This window comes from Ustilaginoidea virens, chromosome 1 (assembly GCF_000687475.1).
Source record: "Ustilaginoidea virens chromosome 1, complete sequence".
Taxonomy (NCBI): domain Eukaryota; kingdom Fungi; phylum Ascomycota; class Sordariomycetes; order Hypocreales; family Clavicipitaceae; genus Ustilaginoidea; species Ustilaginoidea virens.
Genome location: NC_057316.1, coordinates 3,404,233 through 3,419,736, shown reverse-complemented (window position 1 = coordinate 3,419,736; position 15,504 = coordinate 3,404,233). Strand labels below are relative to the sequence as shown.

The following is a 15,504-nucleotide window of genomic DNA, read 5'->3' as shown; positions in this document are numbered from 1 at the left end:
GGAGAATATCTGGCAAGAGAGAGGGCTAAATGCTACCAAACACAGAGTGACGACATCACACGAATCGATGATTCTTATTCCCATCAGGACCAAAAAAAAATAAAATAAAATAAAAGACATGTAATGCGCCTTGTATAATCGCTTCGTAATCCAATCTGCATAGTATCTTTGGTCACCCACCGTCTATTCATGCTCGCACCTCTCTATTCCTGCCGTGGCCTTGCGCCGTTAGTCGCATGTACACTTGGCGGCCTGGTTGGTACCTACCATTTGCTGCTCAATCAGAATCCCAGTGTCTCTCCGCAGGGGGTGGGGGATAGGATAATAATGAAAATAAATCCCCACGCAGCGTCTGCCTTCTCATTCAAATGCAGATCCAGATGCGGCAACTTCACACCAACTCCCGTCAAGTATGCCCGTTTTCTTTTCCAACAGTCATGCTGCCCAACTGCGCTTGCCCCAGCCTACGCAAAATAGCTCTTCCAAAGCACGCCTTCAAGATCCTCCAATTGTTCTTGCGTAAAGTACTGTGACTTGGTTAGCCAGACGACTCTATATCAAAGACAGGTCCCCCCCCCCCCCCCCCGGTCCTCGCCTATTGAAGAAGAAGAAGAAGAAGAAGAAGAAGAAGAAGAAGAAGAAGAAGAAGAAGAAGAAGAAGAAGAAGAAGAAGAAGAAGAAGAAGAAGAAGAAGAAGAAGAAGAAGAAGAAGAAGAAGAAGAAGAAGAAGAAGAAGAAGAAGAAAACTTACTTTTTGATCAACGCTCCAGCTATCCTGTCTTGTCTTCTTGAACTCGCTCAAGATGCTCTTTGTGGCTTTGCCCACCACTCCCGGATCACCAGCTGCTTTGCGTGCCAAAGTAGCCAGAACCTCCGGCATCCACTCTGGCGGTGGAGTGGCATATGGGAAGGCTTCGATGAGCGCCCCCAGTCCCAAAACAGCTGCATGTCGACGCGTGATTTGTCTGTGGACGTTTACCGGAGTCTCCGTTCCCGGGAGGTTGGGCTTCTTCCTCGGCATGGGATTCTGCTGCAGCTCGTCCTCGAACCGCTTCTGCAGCCGCGCAATCAACGGGTCTCGTATATGTCGTGGCGAGCAACGAATCATGCCAGCCAAGGTTGTGGAAGCGCACGAGCGCACCTCGAGTTGAGGATCGCTCAACATGTCCGATACGGCATTGAAGAGAGCGTCGCGCTGGCGGGCTGCCGTGAGGAATATCCGCCGAAAGTAGACCACCTGCATGTTGACCAGTGCCCGAAGCCGCTGGTGCCAGCTGGACGCGGACCGGCCAATCTTGATGAGGCCGTTGATGAACTCTTCATCCTCACCCTCCCTGAAAGGTATGTTCGGCAGGTGCCTGTAGACGTGGTAGGCAATCTTCATCAGCTCGGGATCCTCTTTGACATCCATCATGTGAAGCAACTGTTCCATGAAAGGAGTGGCGAAGAACGGGACCAGCATGGTGCACTCGTTAGAGGACAGCGCGCAATCCAGCCAGGTGAGAACAGTCTTGGAGCCCGATGTATACGACGACTGAGTCTGCTGCCCAGGTTCTCTTTCGTGCCGCCACTTCTCTAGACGATCAAAGACATCCCTGATGGCAGCCGTCAACTTTTCGGATGGCTGGTAAGGGCGGATGCCAATCGACGATGCCGCCTTGTTCGCTTCAATGAGCTTTGGAACGCTTTCGAAAGACTCGTGGTAGCGGGTTCGAAACGTGACGCACAGCAGTTTGCCTATGGCCTCTCGAACTGCCTTGTAAGGGTGGTCAATGTGAGCAAGAAAGTCGTCCAGAATTGGCTCTTCCCGGCGGAAATGCCAGCCGCCGTCGGCGAGAACAAACTCCAGCAACTGGACCTTTGAGGACTCCTTGAAGGCCGCATTCGATGTCATGTCGAGCCGGAAACTCCTTAGGCCATCAATGATTTCGCGCGATCGGCGGGGGTCCCGAGAATCTAGAATGAGATGGATGCATGGAAGCCAGTATTGCAGGTTCTCCGGTGTCAGCCCGTCGTTGAGCGTTTTGAGGAGCATGGGCGCTGCAAACTCCCACACCTTGTTGCGCATGTCCACCGGATCGTCGCTGGAGCCCGCCAACAAGGCGCCCAGGATTTCGGCTGTTGCCCGGTGTTGATGCTTGTCGCTCCCATCTCCGTAAACCCCTTCAGTCAGTTCCTTTATATCGTTCAGCGTGACGTCTGTACTGCCGTAATACGTCAGATCAAACACATGCATCAGCAGATACACATTGCTCATCCTGAATCTATCAAACGAGGAATCCCGCGGTTCCTGTTTCAGGTAATCAAAGCATTGGGACATCCAGTCTTTTGTCAGTATGCTGCCAATCTGGCGGCGGACTTTTGCCTCGAGTTCGTCGTAAGAATTAAACGGTACTGGTCTGGCCCGAAAGGCCGTAAACTTGCTGCCCCAGACGAGCCATCCGGGGTGATCAGAGTCGACCAAGTATTCCGCACTGCCGGGTTCGTTGAACGCTTCCAAGAACTTGCGGGTGAATTCTGCGTCCCCTTTCTCGACTGGAACATCGATCCTGTTCCTGTCGCCAATTTCCTTCTCCATCAGGTAGTTCGTGTAGTCGTGGCCGTACACCGCTCGCATATCAATGGCACCCAGAAGTGACGTAAACGCATTGAGGTAGTACCCCCTGAGACCGGGGTGGGGATCAATCGTACCATTCGCCACCAGGTCGACGAATTCTGGCGGAGCCAAGTCGTCAAATCGCAGGCACAGGTTCAAAGCAAAGATTGCGCATCGCGTGGCAATCTTCCAGTGGGCGCCCTTTGCTTTCCTGGTGAGCTCCAATCCCAATACAGCTTTTGCTGTTTCCACCTTGTTTCTCCTTTCCAGTATGATTTTATGCCGGCAGTCGATGGCATCGACCGGGTCTTCCAACGGTCGGATAGTGTTGAGAACCGCGTCATCGACAAGGATGAGTCGTTCGTTGGCCTTGCCAAACTCCAGGAGCGAGTACAGGGCGGAAGAACCCAGGTTCTGAATCGACGGTTTGTCGATCCCTGCCGTTTCAATGTACAAGCCCATGGCATCAGGCGCAAACCGCCAATCTCGAGTTATTGTTCTGAGCAGCGAGGTGAAAAACAACGTGTACATGCCGCCCTTGATGCGATCGTGATCATTCGCGTCAATGGCTTTTCGTAGCCCATTGAGAATGACGGGCAAGACTAGTGGTTTGCCGCCAATGATGACCTTGAGGGATGAATCTTGCGCTGTTTGCGCCGTTCTTCGGACATCTGCGTACAAAGACAAACAAGATTTGGCCAGATCTAGCAGCAGCCGTTTGTCCAAGTCGCTCTTGTGCCGGGCCGATGCATTATGCTTCAGGCGAAGAAGCTGATACGCCTCAGCTCTCTTGATCAGCAAGGGGCGCGGATACACCTTGCGAAGACCCTTGATCTTGAAGGCGGAGATGTCCGCCTTGTACAGGCGAAGATGCCGTTCCAGGGGATGCGCAGAACGCTCGATGCCGACATCTGTAATCCAAGTCCGGTAGGCGTTGCAAAGTGCGGTCGAACAGCTGACATCATCTTCCTGATTCTCCGTGAGGAATGCGTGAGCCTTGGTGAGGATGTGGCCAAGCTGATCGCGAAGGTCGTGTATTCGTCGGTAAACGGGGTCGTCCGGCTTTAAGAAATAACCCGACTTGTACTTGAACTGCGGACGAAGCTCCTCTTCTTCGGCTTCTTCTTCTTCAAAGCTGTCATCGTCGTCCCCCATCCCAGCGTCACCTTCAGCATCAGTAGCGCGGCCGGTCCTTCCGTTGGCGCCGGTTCCATCATCACCAGATGCGCGCTTGGGGTCGAACATTGTTGACATGCCCGATATGACCAGCCGTATCTGTTGCATCAGCCGTGAAACCTCGTCTGACCACTCCTTGTTTTTTCCGGCTCTGCTCACTGGCGGGTTATCACTGAAGAGGAGTTCTAGTTGCTCGGCCGTCGATCTTGTCTGTGAAGCGAAAAGTTCGACGGCGAATTCAATCTCTGGAGGAGATGGCTGATGCCACCGAATCGTAAGCTCTGCTGGGGGAGTCGTCTTTCCCCAGTCGTCAATGTCCAAGCCACGGTCCATCACATCCGGCTCATAGAGAGCGTGGTCAATCGGGTAGGTGTTGGTCAGGTTGAGTAGCAGATGGTGGATGTAGTTGGAGACAAGAATCGTAGGGAGACCGCGGCATTTTTCTTGCATGTACACCGCGATGCCGAGCAGCTGGTCCTTGAATTTCAAAACTTCGCCGCCCACATGCACCACGGTCATGGCGAGCATGCTGATGTGCCACACCAACGCCCGATCCCGAGGCAGGTAGTCTGTGCCGGTGGTACGATCTGACGCCGCGTGGTTGTAGTCGATTTCGTTGCGAATGTTGACGACAAGCATGGGGACGAAGACCTTGAGCGTCTTCTCGGGGTTCACCTTGCAAAGGGCATTCAAGATCCATGCCATGGCGTCACGCGCCTGGTGAACAACATGGCTGGAAACAAAAGTAGCAAGCTTTTCGAGGGCCATGTCGAACAAATCCGGGGACAGTGATGCAAACAAGGGCGACAGCGCGGCTGGTAGGGCGTTGACCACGTTGTCTTCCGGCGTACCTCCCCGGACTTGGTTGGCGTCGGGCAGATTCTCAAGCAGAGTAAAGACCTTGCCCAACAGGGTCAAGATGAACTCCCCGAAGCCAGCGGTCGACGATCGCAAAATACTGGCTTCGTCTTCGTCTGCAAGTTCATTAGCGTAATCAATCTTCACATTGGGGCCGTCTCGCTCCATTCGATCCATCTCGGCTTGGACCCACTGCATGGCCAGAGTGGTGTCATGAATATGGCTGTCTTTGCTTGTCAGCGGCATAAAGGGTATGCTGTAGGCCACGCTCTGGATAAAGTTGAGGGTGTACTGGGTCTTGTTGAGATCATTGGCATCAATGCCTGGCAAAGCCAATGCCAGTAGCGCGGTGATGTGACATCGATAACCCTTGAGCTTGGACATGATGTGCGCAATCATCTGAAGGCTGTTTAGACTCGACGTTGTTCTATGCACCTCGACAAGGCCTTGGAGACTAGGGTAGAAACGTTGCAGCGCGCCAGGGAGCACCAGGTCGGGCTCGAGATAGGCGAGCCCTTGCAGAGCATTGTAATAACAGTTTGACACGCGGTTGCTCTTGGAAAATAGCCCCATAAAGGTAACCTCCTTCAAAGCGGCGACGAATCTCCTCTTCAAGGCCGGGCTGATCTTGCGGCCCTCGGGCGTGTCTAGCTCCGAGCTCTGCTCACGATTCCATCTCGAGACAAAGGCTTCCGCCAGATACAGCGTCAGTTGACCCAGCATGTTGGTCCAGTTTCCCTGGTTCGAGGGATGAAAAAATGTATCGATGGATTCCATCAACCCCTCCAGGCTAGACATGATGGAGTCTTCTTGGTCCATGCAACTCGGCGAAAGCGAGCTCACAATCAAGCGGGCCATCATGTACGGAACCGGGTGCTTTTTGGAGTCCTTCTCCAAATACCCCCCTGCGCCAGCAAGGTAATCCAGAGCCGTGTAGGGTGAATTGGCTTGCCCAACGGGGATCTGGGTCAACCGTAAGATGGCTGTAAATATAAGGTCTGATTGAGGTTTCGTAAAGATGCCGTGAGCTCCAAAGGGGACATGTTTACAGTTGGTGTGGTCTCGGGCAAGGCGGGAAAACAAGTCAATAAGACAGATATCGACAACTTTTGACCTGTTCATGATGGACCAGAGGTGAAAGAGAGTCGGGAGAAACTCTTGGGGCTGGGCGGCAACGTCCTTCTGGGGTGCCGGATGACTAGGGAGAAACGAATTGATCAGGCCCACGACAATGAAGGCGTTGGGCATATCATTTATGCTGAAGAATGGGAGAAACTCTTGTAGCATTGCGGGTCGGTCTCTGGGGTCGAAATAGGCGTGGGCGTGCGTGCAAAGCTTCAACAGCTGTTTGGCAGGTCTTCTCCGCCCGCTCTGGAGAGAGGGGACTTCCGAAGGCAGAACAACGCCCTTGACTTCGTGCCATAACGGCTTCCAGTCAAAAGTAAGGTCGTCTCCGGGCTTGAGGTAGTGATTTTTTCTGCAGCAACGGGAGCAAGACAAGGTCAGGGTTAGCAAGAGTACCCGAGGTTGGCGCAAGGGGAACAAGTCTTGGGGTTCCAGCCTGGCACTCAAGGTGGATGGCGGCATCGTTTTCTTACCGTGTCAAGGTCAACACCATGCGCAGGAAGCGGTCGGCAGTGTTGGTATCCAAGCCTGGCGCCAGCGCCAGCGAATAGTACAGGTGTGCAAGCTTGGCTCGAAGCTCTCTCGTCATCTCAAACTTGAGTGTCAGCCAAGCTTGCAGCTCACGGGTCCAATGCAGAGCACCCGGGGAGAAGTCTTCTGCCTTGATGGCAATGTAGAGCTGTTTGAGAATGCCGTTCAGGGCAGCATCACGTTCCTTCTCCTCCTCAACCTCAAAGGGCAGCTGTTGAAAGTAGGCGAATGTGCGAGGTCGATAGCGCTTCTTGTCGTCTTCATCAGCTTTGGGGTATGGAACACCAGGCGAATTAGCTCGGGATATCGGGTCGTAGGTTTGGAAATTTGCGAGCAGGTGGGAGGCAGGCGATGCAGCCAGACCAGCCAACGAGCCCTCGTGCTGCAAGCCAATGTTCTCATCCATCGTCTATCTTTGCCTTTTCTGTCTCGCGGCAGCGTTGCGCAACCAACCAGGGAGCCCCGAAGGGAGGGGGAGGGGGAGGGGGAGGGGGAGGGAGGAGACGAGTCAAGGGACGATGGAAGAGCGGATTCGCGAACGACGATTGAGCACCCGCCACGATGTTGCAAGAAAAGAGAGGGGGAGGGGGAGGGGGAAGAGAAAAGACTATCTGGCAATGGGAAAGGTCAGGTAGATGAACATATCATGATCGGTAGAATGTTTTGGCCAGTATCGTATCGATGCTCCTCACCACGGGACTGCGTCTAAAACCTGCGAGGTTGAAAGTGGGATGAACTGCCGTTGATGGATTATGGTTTAACAGGTCAACTAAGGTATGTACGGAGTAGGGAGTATGCATGTGGGCAGCTCGGCTATCAGCCTGGGCATCTAGGCGCTGGTGACTTACGCATAGTGCTTGCGACATGGAACGGGTGCCTGCATGTGCATTGCACCAGCCAGAACCAGCCAGACTTTGGCCAGACTGGTCGGTCAACAGCAACTAACTGAACAGTGCGTGAAGCAGCTTGTTGGTCCAGTGATTTGCAACCACCCCGCACCACCGGGTCCCCAAGGCTGGATTGGGGCAAGCGCCACCGGGAGCGAATCAGGCGAGAGAAAGCTTACGTCCAGTGACTCCAGTGGGTACCAGCGCAACCAGACCAGGTGTTATGAGGTACTCCGTACATATGTATCTGAACCTGCCGTGCGTGGGGTTTGGAAGCCATTGATTTCTTTGCCAGAAAAGCAATACAAAGCAATACAAAGCAATACAAAACACATGTCCTTTTCTGGGACATGTCTGGGAGTCTGGCACGGTGTTGAAGATGTTCAAGAATAAATTACCATCCAGGCAGCAAGGGGCCATAACGACAGGTACGGAGTTATGTAGGTACCTAAGTAGAAGGCAGCCAGACCGACCTCGCCCGTGCCTTTGTGGGGCCAGTGACTCGGCCATTGGTTCCCGGGGCAGCCGAATGCAACATCCAACTGAGCCATCCACTGAGCCATGCAAGAATGTTACATAATAACTTACAACCAAGCCAGCCTAGACTACCTAACGGAGTAGGCTTACTACACTCTACGACATACGTACTCTGCATCGATTTGGATCCGTGTGTTGGCGTGACGTTAGGTACCTAAGGTAGGTAAGGTAGGTACCTACCTTACCTACATACCTACCTAGGTAGGTAGGTGTCTGTGACAAGCATGACCCATTGATAGTAGGGTAGTGTCAGGTATCACGATCAATCTGCAGGTGTGTAAAGGCTTGGATTCTCTAGACTATGATGGCATGTGGGAGCAAAGCTATGTATATAGTGCGCATGACTAATCCCCTGTCATGTGACAGGTAGCTTCCTCCTAGGAGGTGGGTTGTAGGAGGTACTGTACCCAAGGCAAATACCAAAGGCAAGTCACCAGACTCCTTCATCATCGCATCAAGACCAATGCCAATGCCAAAGTAGCATTTCCCGCTGTGCAAAACTGTCAAAACCTAGCTGCATTTGCTTGCTATATGCTGCCAAAAGTAAGCTGCAAGGGTATAGGGTATTCATACTCTCTGATGCACAATACACGTCACTACTGTACCAGTAGCCAGCCGCTGCCAACATCCTTGTGTCGCTTCATCAAGGCTTCATCCTTTCATCTCTCCTTTATCGGTGCGTCTTTTTCTTTCCTGTGAAGCAGCCTGTGCGTCCATTTTCGCACTCTACCCAAGCACCCAGCCTTTTCTGTCCTGTCCATGTCAAGCTTCCCCTGTCCGTGGCCGAGCTCTGGCGCTTCTTGGCTATGGACGGTCGACAAACCTTGCATCCGATCACTCCTGCGCTTCACAAATGCTCTACCCGTAGACATGGATCTAACAGGAAGTCCTGAGTCGGTACGCTCTGTTGACGAGGCTGAAGCGTTCGTGGAATTCGGCGACTTCGCAAAATCAAGCGGGCTAGTAGTCCGGAAGCCATCTCCATCATATGAAGGAAAAGTCTGACGCCTGGGGGTGGAATTTCTGTTGCCACTAGGAGTAGGGGATCGACAGGATGACGGAATTACTTTGGCAAACTTGGGTGTGACTGATGCCGGCCAGTCATGCTGTTGCAGCTGAATCCAACTGGCCGTGGCGATCATCAGTGCTTTTTGCGCAGGCAGCACCTCTACCGTCACCCTTGACTGGGAGTCGCTGGAGTTGCTGAAGCTTACTGAAGACGTGCTTTGCTCGCGAACGCCAGCTGCCTGCGGGCCGAACGGGCGGGACGGGGGGAATCGTCCACTTGATGTTGATAGCGTGACGTAGCTGTCATAGACCTCGAGAGTTTCCATTGTCAACGACCCTAGGATTGGGTGTCTTCGTGATGAAGGATCAATGATGCTAAAGGTCCATCTGGATTCATGCAATGAATCGCGTCGCCTGGATCTGGTTGATGATGACCCAGTCGTCCTGTGACATCTACGCACCCACCTCGCCGTGGCGACTTGTCCATCCTCATCGATCCTGGTAAACTCGTAGGATCCGTTGGCCATTATCGAGGCTGACCATGGCAGGCCGTCTTCCAGGATGATTTCAGCAGCTTCCCCGCGGCCTTTGGGCGATGGTGCACTGATGACGGCTATGATTTCCTTGTCGTGGCGAAGCCTTCGTGCGTTTTCCCTGTGGAGCGAGGAATGTTTGGGGGTGGTTGAGGCGTAGTCTTCACTGCGAACAAGTAACACATCATTCTGGCTTAATTCTGCGTTGGCATGAAAGATGCGAGGGAAATGCTTGGCCAGTTTGGGGATGATTAGGGTGCCGGCAACAAGCTGGGCCGGGATCAAGTCGAAAGCCGGAATGGCTCGTTTGTCGCCTATCTCTTGGAGTTGCAGCAGCAGCCGTGGTAAGATTTGAACCAGGTGCCTTTGTTTGGTCCGCAGCTGTGGTGCGGGTTGGGCTACTGCGTATCGAGTAGATTTTCGAGGCATTCGTGCGCGTGGCTTACGGCGTATAGTAGCGTCAGCAGCTCCATCTGTGAGTTCCGAACCCCCAATGGACTCTTCATCCTCACTGCCCGAGGTTGCATGATCTCGCCCCATCTCGGGCTCGCTGAAACGAACAGAGAGGTCCCTTTTTATGGAGCTACTGGAGGCGACGCGTTGCCGGAGGACCAAGGACGGACGTTGAGGCGCCCCCGCAGTCGAAGTTCTTGAGCTACATGGTGCATCGGGGCTCTGTGATGGGGTGAAATGGTTGACTTGGCTCGATTCATACGGGATGGTCAGAGGCCGTAACGCTGACTTCAACAGACCCCTTCTCTGAGCAGGTTGTAATGCTGCCGAGCAAGGTCGCGCAGGTGAGAATTCGTGACCGTGTAAGCTCGCCCCAGAGTGAAGAAACATTTTTTCCCGTTGCTGAATGATGGCCTCTGCATGTAAGCTTTTGTACCGAGCAACAGCTACTTTCGGTGTCGGTTCCAAAGAGTCGAGGCTGGGGAAGAAAGTGTTTTGGCATCAAGCAGATGACAATTGTCGGGTGACGGCCACACTTTTGTCAAGTCTCGGATCCCGAGTGCGCAGACACACACAGACAGAAAGGAAAGACGGCTGAGCATTTACAAGAGGTTAAGAACGAGTGGCGGGAGAGGCTGGCTTGCAAATCGTAGCTCGGTGGGACAGTGAGAGCATGAGACGACGGATGGAGTGATGCGCTAAACAAGTTGAGAAATATGTAGACCAGTCGCCAGCCAGACTCGGCACAGTGGCCTGTCACTATGCGTCGAGGGGTAGGGTCGGGTTGGCGACTCGAAGTTTGTGTCGGTACGGAGAAATGAGGAGCAAAGGAAAGGAAAAAAAAAGAAGGAATTGAAGGATTTTGGAGGCACCTGTAGACAACTCGGTATCGAGCACACAGGCGCGAGGATTTGAAAGAGGCTTTTGGAGCTGAAACGACGCTCACTCACAGGTGCACGTACACATATACCGACATAAAATGTAGACCCTGTGTGGTGTGCCGTGCCGTGCCGGCTGACCAAGACGCAGCAGGAGGCCCGAAGACGGTGAAGAAACAAAGAAGATGCGGCGGAAGGACGGAAAACTGTGCCACAACGCCCTCCTTTTAGCATAAAACAATCCAGTCAGCTTACTACCAGACCACATGCAGACATGTACCAGACCAGACCTCCAGTCAAGAGCCGTCTCCTCCCACCGGGCGCGCCCTGAAGGGGGTTCAGGTAGAGCGGTAACCTGGTGACCGATGCGAAGGGTAAGGAAAGGGCCTGGCGCTTGCTAGTGCCAACTCTGCCCTGGGTCCGAACCTGCCGGGCGCAAGCGAAGCGAATAAGTCTGCGTCACGGAGCGCCGAAAGAACTGTTATGGTGGCGCCTGCTACTGTCGAGAGGACTCGATGTGTCGGTGGGTTAGGTAGGTAGGTAGTAGGAGGTATGTATGTAGGTATGTAGGTACCGAATATCAATTGATATCTTCCTTTTTTGTTCACTAATATTGGGTGCAGTGGGGAAGGCAGAGGCCAGCCCAGATGTTGACGATGTCAAAGCTTTTGCAATTCGTTGGGGACGAGCCAGCGAGCAGAGAAAATGAATGGAGGCAGCCACTTCGAGTGGAAGTACGGACATCAAACAGCCTTGGGAAGGGATCGATTGCTGATGCCTCGGAGACCGACTCGCACAAAGCAGCATCAATAGTTTCCCGGAGAGGGAGGGTTGGGTAAGAGAGGGAGGCAGGCGTCGGAGGCAGGCGTCGGAGGCAGGCGTCTTGGAGAAAGAACAACCACGGACAAAGTGTTGGTCGGTCATGGTCAGTCATTGACGTTCTGCACGAGTGGGGGGTTCCTTCCGTATTGGGAAGAGATCGAGGCTGAGGCGGCGGCCCAAAGCCCGACGGCCGTTTTGCCCTGCGGCAGCACTTGGAAAGTGGGACTGACAAAAAGTGGCACGACCTGCCAGCTGGATTCCTGCCAAAGTCAAAGTCCGCCCTTGCCTTGTGTCTGTGTCCTACATACGCTCCGTCTCCCTCCCTCCTCTCCATTACTCCGCACGCGCCCGCGGATCGGAGCATGTGCCTCGCCATTTCCGGGTTTCCCATGGCACATGGCACGGAAACGGAAACCTAAAGTCAAAAAATGAAGGAGTGTTCGCGTGGGTACGGAGTATCCTACTGTACGGGGTACGGAGCGAGCAACACTGTGCATACATACCTAGGTACATAGTAAGTTCGGCTGCTCCCTGCCCAGCCCCTCCCTCCCCTACCCGCGGCGATTGTTTGCCTTGCCCCCTTGCCCCCACCCCTCCTCCCCTCCTCCGCTACGGCGGATTTACCGGTCGTCGTCGTCGCCTTACGACCGGCTCACAATGGAATTCCCTTCCCGCACCCTTGACCTTGAATCCGTCCGTCCGTCGAACTGGATCCGCAGAAAGCTTGTCGGATCCACTTCGGACTTTTGAAACCTTTTTGGTGATGCTATGTACTCCGCATGTACCACGTTAGCACGAACTAATAAACTTCCAAATTCGTCCTTGCCTTGCACTAGACAAGCGAGCATCTCCGACCAGGTCTGGCCAAATCCGAGCTGCGGAATTCCTACAACTTTGGAGACGAGCTGGAGCCTGGATCTCGCCTGAAACAGTGTGCGCATTGACGTAGCGGCATTCGAGGATTCAAGCGGGTGCCCAATCCCAATGACCGACTTGGTTTGCGCCTGGTTGTCCTGTAGGACCTGTCCCTTCGCAGTGCGCTCACTGTCTTGCCCTGCCTTTAGGGGAAACCGGAAGAAAACCGGAGAGGGCACTGGGGCTCGTTTTCGTTTCGAGTCCATTGAACGAGGGAGGGTTCCTACCCTCGCGATTCGGACCCGGGCCAGAGGGGGCAGTATTCGATCTTGGTCATTTGCGTTTGCGGCTGGCATCTCAGTGTCCGGAAACAAAGACGACCGACTGCTCGCTCAGTAAAGTCTGTAAAGAGAATGTCCGCCCGAAGAGTTGGAGCTGGCGTACCGGTACCTCCGAACATGTCCGAAGCGTCGGACCTTTTCAACACAGCTTGTGTGGCGTCCCATTTTAGCGCAACAGTCATGAGGATGAGCCCAGGAGCCAGGAGAGAGAGGGGCATTGCCTAACCTGTAACTTCTTGATACATGTCAAATGGCTAACGATTGCAAGTTTGAACCCCTAGTATCTACAGACTTATCATATCGATATATTCGCCACGAGGAGGCGCTTAAATAAGACCAGACCCTCGAGTGTTGAACGCCAAGGTGCAGCAAGTGCCCCGACAGGGGATGCATTATGTTGACAGGTACCTCCTTATCTCAATACCTCCCATTTGATACCTCCCAAGGCTTGGTACCTTTCAAATATTTCCTAGGTCTAGAGACATGAAGTATACTGTAAATGCTAAGAAACCTGCACGGGGAGGTGTAATAGCGCCGCACTTTTTGTGTGGCTTCAGACTTTAGTGCAATCAACTTTGAACGTGCAAAGGGTGCAGGCTTTTGCATCGGACCGGGGATTAATTAATAAGACAATTAGAAAAAAAGCCCAATCTTGAAAGATGCGCACAACAGACTTGAGAAGTTGCGTGCGTGGAGTGGATGGGTACAAGTAGCAGCAAATTCCGGATTTTACAAAGAGCTAGATCGCACTTACCGTACCAGTAGGGCACATAGGGTGCTGTGAGGCGATTCCCACTAATTTGGCAGGCAATTTGATTAACCCTCACCATGCCAGGCCACTTGGTAGCTTGAGCACTGCATATGCTCTATTGTGAATGCCGGAATCACTAGGTACCTAATCTACATACCTCCCCAAGGTAGGTACCTTGTAATTATGAGGATTTTAGTCATGACAAAAGGTTTGGCGGCTGGAGCAGTTGCCAAGGCGGTACCTGCCAGGTAGATTGACCCGAAAAAAGATGGGTCCGCAACAAAGCCTGCTGCACCTTTGCACCTTTGCACCTTCAAAGGGGGTCCAAATCGCTACATGTCTGGTACTCGGCATGTTCCCCCCCACAGCTGGTTGGTGCTGTAGAGTTTCAACCGCACAGGCCCCAAACTTCCTCCCCTTTGCCGAGTACTCTGCATATACTGCACCGAACATCCATCCCTTCCTAGTTCCGAGCTTGTTGCCATCAACTACGTCGTCAACTTGGAAGTCGTCAACTTGGAGAAAAAAAAGTCTGGTCAACATCATCGCACCCTTTCGGGTCATGACCAGGCACCGGGCACCCCACCCTAGCTCCGAGCAAAGCAACTGCTCGTCTCGCCTCGCGCCCCGACCACCATGTCCCGGCTGCCATTCCTCCCAGCCCGCAATTCGCGACACCGCATCGCCGCCCTCTCCCTGTACCGCGCGCTTCTCCGATCCGCAGACAAGATAGCCTTGCCGACCGACGTACGCGGGGCCGATTCGAAACATGCCATCGGTCGCATGATCAAGAAGCAGTTCCTCAAGAACCGCCAGCTCACAAGCTTCCGGCTGGTGTACGCCTCCATAGCAGCCGGGTACAAGGTTCGTGCTGCAGATCCAGCCGCCGACGAGACGGACAAAAATTACGCGCAGAGGGAGAGAGAGGGGGGGGGGGGGGGGGGGGTTTAGGGGACGACGGGAAGCGGGCAAAATTCCTCAGCTAATTGTTGCAGTTCCTCTCGCTCTTCGCCAAAGCACACAACTCCTCGTCTCCCGAGTACGCGCAGCTCCTGGCGTACCTTCGTGCCCGCCCTGCCAGAGGCTCGGCTTGCCGGCCTCGCCAGGTCCTTGGAAAGCCGGAAGAACCGGCTCGCGAACCATTCCTCAAAAACGTATCCGGTAGCGACGAACCCCGCTACGTCACGACTATGGGCCCGGGCACCTTGAAAGGGCGTATCCCGCATCTGTGCGCCACAGCGGACGGTCAACCGTTCATACGACTCCGAAAACCTCAACCTCGGGCGCTGTCAAAGATGGTTGGTAGGAAAGGGGAGATTTTCCGGACAAAAATGGCCAAAATGATGGCAGCCACCGAGGAGCTCGCACAGGATGCTGCCCTGGAAGATGACTGGGATGACTTGGTAGCTGAGCAAAGGAGCAGGGAGGAGTCGACTGCCAAAGACGCTCAAGCCCCTGTGCGGCCAGAGTACCCGAGCACATTTACCTGGACTGCGCAACTCACACGTTTGTGGTGGGAGTGGCAGATTGAAAAGACGTGGCGGGATTGGATGGCTCGAGGCGAGGCACTGCATAGATTCGTCCAAGCGGAACAGAAGCACCTAGACGAATTGCAGAGCAATAAGGACTTGATAGCATCACCGCCACCATCTGCTTCTTCTTCGTCTTTTTCTTCTCTTTCCTCTCCTTCCTCTCCTTCCTCTCCTTCCCCTCCTTCCTCTACTACTAGAACATCGAGGAATCGCAAGACCCCATCACACGAGCGAGATGCATATGTTCCGAACGTTGGCGCAAATCCTACTCCGCCGTTCCCACTAATAGCTTCCATCAAGTTATACGAGCAACGTGGCGGCAAGAACTTGTATCATGATACGGGGAATGGTGCTGATCCCTTCCTTGGACCACATTGGAACGCCTTGGTGCACATGGAGAAGGCGAGACTACTGAAATGGACAGCGAGGGGGCGCTCTGCAAGTAAAAGGAATGGCTACTCAAGTAGCACCTGTTGAAGACGAGACCAGAGTGGCTTGCCGGATTTAATTGTGTACATGGGGAGTCGGTTGCATGAAAAGGGCGTTGAAAGGATTGATTTGGTTACAAGTCACGAGCAAGCAGAAAAAGAAAAAAAAAAAGGCAAGCATCGTGGCTGAAAA

The 15,504-nt window shown here is 53.6% G+C and overlaps 3 protein-coding genes across 3 annotated transcripts; 1 reads left to right on the top strand and 2 right to left on the bottom strand.

Annotated features, from left to right (window-relative positions):
- Nucleotides 1-464: 464 nt before the first annotated feature.
- UV8b_00678 (uncharacterized protein) lies at nucleotides 465-6,692 on the bottom strand (the record flags this gene model as incomplete). Its single annotated transcript, XM_043138176.1, has 3 exons — nucleotides 465-527; nucleotides 752-6,107; nucleotides 6,229-6,692. 3 exons carry the CDS (start codon nucleotides 6,690-6,692, stop codon nucleotides 465-467), a joined length of 5,883 nt encoding a protein of 1,960 aa, XP_042994110.1.
- A 1,876-nt stretch (nucleotides 6,693-8,568) lies between these two features.
- UV8b_00677 (uncharacterized protein) lies at nucleotides 8,569-9,791 on the bottom strand (the record flags this gene model as incomplete). The annotated part of the gene is made up of 3 exons (XM_043138175.1): nucleotides 8,569-8,586; nucleotides 8,778-9,105; nucleotides 9,184-9,791. 3 exons carry the CDS (start codon nucleotides 9,789-9,791, stop codon nucleotides 8,569-8,571), a joined length of 954 nt encoding a protein of 317 aa, XP_042994109.1.
- A 4,196-nt stretch (nucleotides 9,792-13,987) lies between these two features.
- UV8b_00676 (uncharacterized protein) lies at nucleotides 13,988-15,360 on the top strand (the record flags this gene model as incomplete). The annotated part of the gene is made up of 2 exons (XM_043138174.1): nucleotides 13,988-14,215; nucleotides 14,347-15,360. The coding sequence occupies 2 exons, from the start codon at nucleotides 13,988-13,990 to the stop codon at nucleotides 15,358-15,360; spliced, it is 1,242 nt and encodes a 413-aa protein (XP_042994108.1).
- Between the last annotated feature and the right edge of the window lie 144 nt (nucleotides 15,361-15,504).